The sequence below is a fragment of the Diplotaxodon limnothrissa genome, linkage group LG9 (genome assembly GCF_057381915.1).
Source record: "Diplotaxodon limnothrissa isolate DT_005_m linkage group LG9, D_limnothrissa_male_GT1.1, whole genome shotgun sequence".
Classification (NCBI taxonomy): domain Eukaryota; kingdom Metazoa; phylum Chordata; class Actinopteri; order Cichliformes; family Cichlidae; genus Diplotaxodon; species Diplotaxodon limnothrissa.
This window is the reverse complement of record NC_140604.1, coordinates 35,670,030-35,679,604: the sequence shown is the minus strand read 5'-3', so window position 1 is coordinate 35,679,604 and position 9,575 is coordinate 35,670,030. Positions and strand designations below refer to the sequence as shown.

Below are 9,575 nucleotides of genomic sequence, written 5' to 3'. Positions count from 1 at the left end.
AAAACTGTACATGTACAAAGAAAAAGAAGGACAGATGGAAATGAGAGAAGGGGAGGAGAAGAAGAGGAGGAGCAGGAGGTGGAGGAGGAGCAGGAGGAGGAGCAGGAGGAGGAGGAGCAGGAGGTGGAGGAGGAGGTGGAGGAGGAGCAGGAGGTGGAGGAGGAGGAGGTGGAGGAGGAGGAGCAGGAGGAGGAGGAGCAGGAGGAGGAGGAGGAGCAGGAGGAGGAGGTGGAGGAGGAGGTGGAGGAGGAGCAGGAGGAGGAGGTGGAGGAGGAGGTGGAGGAGGAGGAGCAGGAGGAGGAGCAGGAGGAGGTGGAGCAGGAGGAGGAGCAGGAGGAGGAGGTGGAGGAGGAGCAGGAGGAGGAGGTGGAGCAGGAGGAGGAGGTGGAGGAGGAGGAGAAGAAGAGGAGGAGCAGGAGGAGGTGGAGCAGGAGGAGGAGGTGGAGGAGGAGCAGGAGGAGGAGGTGGAGGAGGAGCAGGAGGAGGTGGAGCAGGAGGAGGAGCAGGAGGAGGAGGTGGAGGAGGAGGAGAAGAAGAGGAGGAGCAGGAGGAGGTGGAGCAGGAGGAGGTGGAGCAGGAGGAGGAGGTGGAGGAGGAGGAGGAGGACAGAACAAAGAAGAGAAAATGTGGAGCAGGAGGTCGTGGCATTAAAATGAGACCAGCTGTTTGTTCAGCCAGCCGCGATAATCAGTGTGTGTGTGTGTGTGTGTGTGTGTGTGTGTGTGCGTGTGTGTGTGTGTGTGTGTGTGTGTGCGTGTGTGTGTGTGTGTGTGTGTGTGTGTGTGTGTTGAGATCATCATTCAAAATAAATGAACTGAGACATTTTCCCTCCTGACTCTCATCTTCCTCCTCCTCTTCCTCCCGTAGCTCCACCCCCCTCCTCCATATTTCCTCCTCTCTCTCCTGCTGTGAGTAGATGATGATGATGATGAAGATGAAGGTGATGGATGAAGGAGTGTTTGCTGTGATGCTGTTACCATGGCAGCGTCCGACGTGCTTGATGTCGATCTTGAGCTGTTTGAGGCAGGACACCTCCCGGACGTGGCAGGGCGTGTCGTAGGTGACGCCGTCGCTGCCGCACACCGGGTTGTCGTTGTGGCCGTTGCACACGATGTTACACATGCAGCTGGATACACACACACACACATGCTCGTTCAGGCTCACTCCTAACACTGAGTGTGTGTGTGTGTGTGTGTGTGTGTGCGTGCTCACATCATATCCTCAGAGTCTTCATCACACTCGGCTCCAAACTTGCAGTTCCCACATTTGGAGGTCTTTTTCCCGCGGCCGGAGCCTTCGTCGTCTGCAGACACACAAACGCCGCTCAGCTCGTCTGCTTCAACTCAGAGACTTAAAAACACTCAGAAACAAACCAGAGCAAACATGAAGCTGTTTACCTCCATCTCCAGATCCTGATCCAGCATCTGAGACACACACACACACACACACACACACACACACACACACACACACACACACGTTCTGAGGTTAGTGTCACTGGCTACAGGAAGTTAACTTTAACCTGCTGCTGCAGAGGTGTCATAACAGGCTCTGTGTGTGTGTCCATACTTCTGGACTCATTGAGTAGCTTTGCATGATTAACAGTTCAAAATAATCCTTCTTTATGAAGACGAGCATCACACAGATGGCTGCCAATCAGTGCTCAGTAACATCCAATTAAAATCCTTGAATTTCACCAAACCTGGAGCTCCGCCTTCCTGGATGCTCTGTTACTACGGTAACCTCACAGCAGCCATATTATTGGTCACATGATGTTATTAAAAGTGCTCTAAAGGGCTCCAACAGCACAAACACGGTCATGGTGTGTCACCATGCATCTGTCAGTCAAAGAGGCCACGCCCCTAAGAAAGCTAACATTAAGCCTTTAAACATTTTAACATGGAAGTCTATTGGAGCTGACTCACTGCTGCCTCTGCCCTGAAAGAAAGATGCTTTAATCACAGCAGTCACACATGTGTCCACTGCACCATCTGGGACTCTTCTTGTTTCGTAATAACACAAACACTAAATCCTCCTTCTCTGGTGCTGTTTTGTAGCAGTGTGTACACCTGAGACTGTCACCTGTCTGTCTGTCCTGCACTCTCTCTCTGTTTCTTTCTCTCTGATTGTGGAATAAAAGTATGAACATGTGTTTATAAGTTACACTTGTGTTTGAATCCTGCAGCTTATCACACATTTGATTTCCATGTGTGACGACTGCAAGTGTCCAGAGTGAGGACAGACTGAGGGACCCACTGCTGCACATCATCTGTGAGGCTTTGCACCCCTGATGATCCACCAGGACAAACTCAGCAGTGTGTGAGGAAGAGGAGGAGGAAGAGCCAGCAGCAGCTGACAGATGGAGAGAATAGACAGACTGTTCCCTGTTTGTGAAGGACTGCTAGGAAAGTTTAACATAACTGTCTGTGCTGAATCAGTCTTATTGGGTAATGTTCAAATAATGTGATCATCCCAGTGTTTCCAGTGTGGGAGAAAGTACTCAGAGTACTCAGGGCCTTCAAGTTACACACTATGAAAGGCAGCAACAAGTTTAATGTTTTTTTATCAGATTACAGGACTTTGATTTAGACTCTGGGGTTACCTGTGACTGTGTCCACCTGTTCACACATTAATCACAGCGAGCGTCTGAAACCTGAAGTCTGCTTATTATAAGAAGCAGTGAAAGGCTAAAGAAGAGGGTGAGTTACCGTGGTAACAGGGCCCCTCTGACACGATGTTGATGGCTCTTTGTTTCTTGCACGCCGCTCTCCTCAGGAAACACTCGTTCTGGTACGTGTCTCCGTTGGAGCCGCACACGGGGACGTACTTCTTATTGCACTGAAACACAAAGTAACTTTATCACAGCACTCAGACACACACAGGGCTCTGAGGGAGCCTGAAGGTAACACCTCATTCACGATGCAGGCAGGCTCGCTGCTGATTGGTCAGTGCGCTCCGGTCTAACCAAATTCAAAAATCTGTGCACAATGCCAAAGACAGCACAGTTAGCATGTGTAAACAATGTGCACCCTGCTGTGTGACCAGCTCACAATGATCACGTTTCAGAAGCTTTAATCACATCTGTAACAGCAGCTGTAACACACACATAAAAAAAGCTGTGATTGGTTTCATTCAGCAAGCATTTAATAGCACTGTGGAGACTACACCTGAGCACTGCAGCCTGTAGGGGGCGCCAAGGTGCAGAAGTGAGTGTGTGTAACTCACGTGGAACTGACAGACACACTTGATGTCGGCGCCATTCTCGCGGCAGGTTCCTCCAAAGCGACACGTCCCGGTGTCGCACACGCGCAGGTCGCTTTTCTTCTCTGACAAATCTGGAAAAAAACAAAGCGGATCATTCTTACATCACAGCTATCGTCCAGCGATTTCAACTAAACAAAACTTTGCATGAAATAAAAGTGGTCAGTCTGCGGGATAAACCGAGTCCTGGTTCAGCTCTGAGCTCTGTCCTGCTGACAGGTCTGAGCTTCAGCTGATGCATGGCTGGTGTACAGAGGAGCTCACGGTCCACTCAGATCATCAGTGATGATGATCACTTAATCACCTACAGTGAACAGAATTCAAACAGGAACAGGCTCAGGTGCTGCTACAGCTGATTGAACAGGTGCCACCAAAGGTCAGGCTGGTGTGAGTCCCCTCCCTCACTCTGTGTCTCTACTGTGCTCACATGAAGGCTGACGATGCCAAAAATAAAAGGACGAGCGTCTGTCTGTGATGGGGGCGTGTTTGTGAGCGCACACTTTAAACTCCGCACACAGCTGTAAAGCTTTAAACATGTTAGATTAAAGGTATCAGACTGAGCAGCACAGGATCCCTCCTCTGAGGAGCACCACCCCCCGTGCCCCCAACCACCACCAACCACCCCCACCAGCTGTGGAGATATTTCAGTTTGTGGCTAAAACACACACACACACACACACACACACACAGAGTGGGAAACTCTGATAAAACAATACAGCTCCACTGACAAACACACACACTATTATCCAGGGTAGTAATTTCCTGATGGCAGCTGATTGGTCGGCAGCCCGCAGGCTGGCCAATTAGAGCTTGTAATTACAGAGGCCGTGACCTCAGCTCCCCTGTAATTAGTAAATACCACAGTGTGCTGAGGCAGCCACATCAACCTGCTGACACACACACACACACAGCGCATCCTGGGAGAACACACTGTTTTTGTTATTGTGCATGTGTGCGTGTGTGTGTGTGTGTGTGTGTGTGTGTGTGTGTGCGTGTGTGTGTGTGTGTGTGTGTGTGTGTTGTTAAAATGACTGTCTGAGAGCCAGAGTTACGTTGCAGTAAACTCTGCAGTCTCTCTGAGTTCAGCAGCAGCTCCATCATAGTTTACTGGTTTTTCTTCCTTTACTGGTCTCACGCTGAGTGGAGCCACATCATTGGTCCACTCTTTAAGACGTGAACTCAGAACGAGCGTGCGCTAACAGGAACTAGCAGTCAGATCTGGGTCCTGCCCGAAGCCTCAGCGTCTTCAACGCTGCCATCTTGGTGATTTTCAAACGGGACTTGAAGAGGGGCGGAGCTGACTGTGGAAACAATGATCTCATTGGCTAACAACATGGCAATGAGTGCAGCATCTATAATCTGTCGTTCTAACACTAAGAAGAAACGGCCATCCATGGAGCTGCCACAGGCACAGACAGGTACACGGGCCTGTGTTAATGAACGGGCGTGACATCATTTTATCTTCTGGCAGCTGATTGGTCCCTTAGACTGAAGCCAGGGTCCTTCATCAGGTGATCAAACAGTCAAACACACGCACACACATACACGCGCATCAGTTGCATCATCAAGTGTCGGCAGCTTATTTATGGAGTCGGTGTCTGCAGGGACCAGTCGGGAGGCTCTGTGGGAGTCACAGCGGGTAACCCCGCCCCCACGGACGACAACCTGCACACAGGTGTTAGTGGAAGGAGAGTGTGAGGAGAACGACAGCAGCAGGAGCAGAGAGGGCCGTCTGCACGTTTCTGCTGGAAACAAAGCTCAGCGTGCAGCAAACATGTGCTCAGTGTTGCCTCTTTGCTCTACGATTCTATAACAGAATGAAACAATAGTGCCAGATAGAAATAAGGAAAAAACACTCATTTTATTTCTATTAGATCTGAAAATGTTGCAGGGATGCAAGTAGGGATTAAAACCGCAGGATGAATGGTTACCGGTGCTGGAAATGCAGGCGCTTGATGCAGTGTTTTGATTTTGCTGCCACTCGTACCCACAATGCAATGCGCGTAAGTCACGTGGTTTGTCGATCTCTATTAACACTAACTAACTTCAATCCAAATCAGCTGTTAGTTTAAAGTCACCACATGCAGCTGCGGATGATGGTGTTTGTATGCCGTGTTGTGTTTGCTGCATTTTTAACGTGCTGTTGTGCAGCTGCTAACTCGGTCAGGTCCCTGTTGTACGAGCTTTGATGTCAGCGGGACTAAAATGAGCATCAATCATTCATAAAGTCACATGTTTGTAAGGAAAGACCTTCAGACCTCTGTGAGGAACAGCAGGTGGGGGGACGGACTCGAGCCTCCAGGTGAGCTTCAGTTTGTGCTTCAGCTCGTAAACAGGAACCATTAAAGAGTCGCGCTGACTTCCACAGAGGTGCAGGTTGGTGTTAGGACGCCTCCAGCCGTCAGTTTGATGTTCGTCATCACAGAGTTTGTCCTGACCGAGTGAGACGCAGCGCTGCGGGAGCTGAGGACAGACTAACCCTCAGCCTGTCGCTGGCTTCATCGTCTCCACACCAACAGCAGTAAAACACACCTCACTTACTTCAAAGGAAACAGTCTCCTATAACTCTGAGGTGAAGCCGGCGTCTCCAGGACAACCGCTAAAGGTCGACCTGTGGCCTGATCACGGGTTAAACCGCCCTCCACCCTCCGTCCCCGCCTCACTGCTCTCGTTGACTTCCTGCTGTCGGAGCGAGTCAGGAGCTCATAAAAGACGAGCTGAGGCGGGGTGGTGCGACGTGCCGGGAGAACATCAGTGACGGCGCTCAGGTTTAAAAAAAACCTTCAGAGCTTCTAAAAGTAGAACTCAGAGATTTTTGATTCTTTAGATCCTAAAAAAGTTCAGAGACTTATTTCAGCTCCAGGTTTCTACTTTTAGAGGAGAAAAGTTCAAAATGAGTTCGTGTCTGCACACAAACACCAGCTCACTGATCTGATCAAACATGCTTTAGATGGGAGGAACACATAGGGACTATTTTCAGCGGCGGATTAATCCACTATATGTCCATCACCCGTCCATCATCATCCACCCTCTGCTTATCTGAAGTCACGGTGGCACAGCTGGACAGCAGAGCCTCGAAGTCTCAGCAGGTTCTGGATCGACCCTGGGATCTCCTCCTAGTTTGGGGTGCCCAGAACACCTCCAAAAGGAGGCACGCAGGAGGCGTTGTATTCAGATCAACATAAACTAGAAGTTCCCTCCAGATGTGCGAGCTGCTCCTCCTCCTCCAGGTGAGGGCTCATCTCAGTATCACCTGCTGCTGCTGCACCAAACCACCGCTCCACCTGCTGCTGCACCGTTTTCCAGCTGTTACAGTGTTGCTGTAGCCAGCTGTTACAGCAACACTGCATCTCGTGAATGAGCTGATGAATCGTTTACTCTGTGATGATCTTTCAAAACTGTTGGTGTTGCCCTCAAATGTCAAACACACAAAAGCAGCGATGTTTTCCCACTGAGTGAAGGATCTGCACTGTAACTCACACAGAACTGAAATGTGTGCGAAATCAAGAAAATGCAGAAAAACACCCTGAAACCTCCACAGCACTCCATCCTCACTTCCTCGGAAGCGTTTTACGAGCCACAGCTCGTTATCGTTCGTCAGGAGACGAATCAGCTGCTCGTTTCTCACGTTGACATGAACCTCCTGCACCTCCTGACAGCACTGCAAACAACAAGGAGGTCAGCAGGTCTGACCACGGTCCATCCACCTCACGACTCCAGGACCGGACCTGCCTCAGTCTCGCCTTCACTGAGTCCACCACAGGACCGGTGTTGGTCTCTTCAGCTAAATTATCCAATCATAACACCTGTGTGACGGGTTAATGTTTACATTTGCATTATTAGGGGCGTGGCCACGCTGACAGGTGTGAGCACAACAGCCTCTGTCAGCGTCAGCTGGTGATGGCTGATAAGTTAAACCAGAGTTCACAAACCAACCACGGTGGTTTGTCCATCTTCTATTTACAGTCTGTGGCCTACCCGCTGTCTGGAGGCCAGATTTGACGATCTGCTGAGAAACGCGGACGGAGCAGCTACACAACACAGCTCCATCACTGAGCCTCGCCCTGCTCCACCCTGTAATTAACCCTGAAATAGAACCTGGTTAAAGTGAGGAGTGGTCACACACACACACACACACACACACACACACACACACAGGAGAGCAACATGGCTGCAGCTTCAGCAGGTGAAACATCTGTTCAGCATCATTACATCACAGCTCAGGTGTACTACAGGTACTGACACACCGACGGAAACACAAATACGAGAAAGGCTGGGTCGCACTGCTCCGACCTCTGACCCTCCACAGAGCCCTTCAAGTGTAAGCAGGCTGTGAGCGAGCTCACCTGGGCAGTCTTCGGCCCTCCCGGGGCCGCAGTCCACACCGCTGCGGTGGAACGAGCTCCGGACGGCGGGGAGAACCAGCAGCACCAGCAGGCAGCAGAAGCAGGAGACCCGGAGCTCTGAAGCCATGATGGAGGACGGAGGGGGGATAACGGGGGAGGCTGGTGTGCGCGCAGGGAGGTGGATGAACACAAAGAGACACAAACTGGAGTAAAAGAATCTGTCGTGTTTTTCTGGGTCCTCCTTCACTAAGTCCTCACAGCACAAATCCACGCAGCGGGTTCTGATCCACGCACAGCTCACAGATTCCGTCCATGTGCTCCTCACCTCGGCTCTCAGAAATACGGAGCAGGGCTGCAGCTCGATCCCGGGATAACAAAGCCGAGCAGGACCTGGGGCTTCACAGCCGACCCCCACACCTCCTCCACCCCTACAGCCCGGACTCTGCCTCCATCCCCCAGCCCCGCTGCCTCGCACTCAAACCGGCGGGGAGAGCCGCGGACACACGAATCCAGGTAGAAGTGCCAGCGGCCTCTGAGCAGCATCCAGGCCGGGGCGCAGAGAGGGTGGAGCGTGGACGGATGAGGGTGGTTCGGCGGCTCGATCGGTCGCGACTTTTTTTGTCCTCCTGGTCTTTCTCCACGGAATCACACATTAACAAAGGCCTGCGTCACGTGACCTGCAGGAGACCACTCCCACTCACTCCCTCACACACACACACACACACACACACACACACACACACACACACACACACACAGAGGTATCCCTGCATGCTTTGCAGCTGACCTAATCTCACCGACAATAATAATAATAATATTAATAATAATAATAATAATAATAATAATAACTGCGTCACAGCCGCTTTATGACTGAGTGGAAGTGTCTTCATGTCCGCTGATACCCCCTCCCACCCCCACCATAAATCACAGCATTGAGCGCGTTCACATGCTGACCTGATGGTGGCGCTGCACATTATAGGGGAGATCAACCCACAGCAGCAGCTTCCTCAGGTGTGTGAGGGCAGAGATTGCTCGGTAGGTGGAGTCTTTTCCCCATGATCGGAAGGTCGGGGGTTCAAATCCACCGAACGGTTCCTCTGAGGTGCCCTTGAGCAAGGTACGGTCCGTATACAGAATCAGGTGAGCACAGGGGTGTCCAACATATGGCCCAGGGGCCAGAATCGGCCCAGCAGACGCACTTTTACCTGTATTTTTATCAACTTTACAGCTCGTCCTGCTGATGAAGACCCCCACAGGCTTCCATAGTAAAAGTAACAGAAGTTCCTTCTTTTTAACGTGTCCACAGTAAAATAAATAAACAAATAAACAAATGTTTATTCACCAAAACATTCTCTCTAAAGTGCCAACAAAGTGTTTCTGTAATTTTGTGTTTATTTTTTAGAGCAGTGCTGACGCAGTAACACATACAGCTGAGCTGCCCTCCTTCCACTGGGATATCGCAGGGACTGAACCTGAGCTCGTTTCCACTGACAGAAAGGGTCCAGATCAAAGTTACAGGGCTAAAAAACACATTTAAGCTTGGATCAAAACTACGAACAAATCTGTTTATGCCTCGTCTGAGAGTCCCAGCCTAAGGACCGAGTCTCTGCCCGAGCAGCAGGTTCGTATCTGTGAGGCAGAGGAGCAGAAACAGCATCAGCACTCTGCATGTGTGATCTGTTTCTGATAAATCACTGCAGGAAACTCCAAAAAATGCATTCTGGGTAAACATTCAAGGCTCATGCCAGCAGGTGGGACATGATGACTACCTTTGACTTCCAGCTGAGTGTCCTTCTTCCAAAATCATTTTGTGGCTGTTAGCTTTGAAATGTGGAACAGCAGCGTGTGTTCTTTGCTACAGACTGGGAGCTTTGATTAAAAACTTCTGGTTCTGAAGGAGTTCCTGTAAATGTTTGAAGGATCAGAGCTTCAGCCTGTGACTGAAGTTTAGAGAGAAACTTACAGCAG

The 9,575-nt window shown here is 50.5% G+C and overlaps 1 protein-coding gene across 1 annotated transcript in view; it reads right to left on the bottom strand.

Annotated features, from left to right (window-relative positions):
* LOC146626032 (tomoregulin-1-like) overlaps nucleotides 1-7,734 on the bottom strand; it is a 12,396-nt gene extending 4,662 nt beyond the window's left edge. The window contains exons 1-6 of the mRNA XM_085363191.1: nucleotides 7,608-7,734; nucleotides 3,226-3,335; nucleotides 2,709-2,838; nucleotides 1,398-1,424; nucleotides 1,213-1,303; nucleotides 978-1,126 (exon numbers count right to left, since the gene is read on the bottom strand). Of these exons, the coding sequence (XP_085219317.1) occupies nucleotides 978-1,126; nucleotides 1,213-1,303; nucleotides 1,398-1,424; nucleotides 2,709-2,838; nucleotides 3,226-3,335; nucleotides 7,608-7,734 (634 nt within the window). The remainder of the gene's footprint in view (nucleotides 1-977; nucleotides 1,127-1,212; nucleotides 1,304-1,397; nucleotides 1,425-2,708; nucleotides 2,839-3,225; nucleotides 3,336-7,607) is intronic.
* Between the last annotated feature and the right edge of the window lie 1,841 nt (nucleotides 7,735-9,575).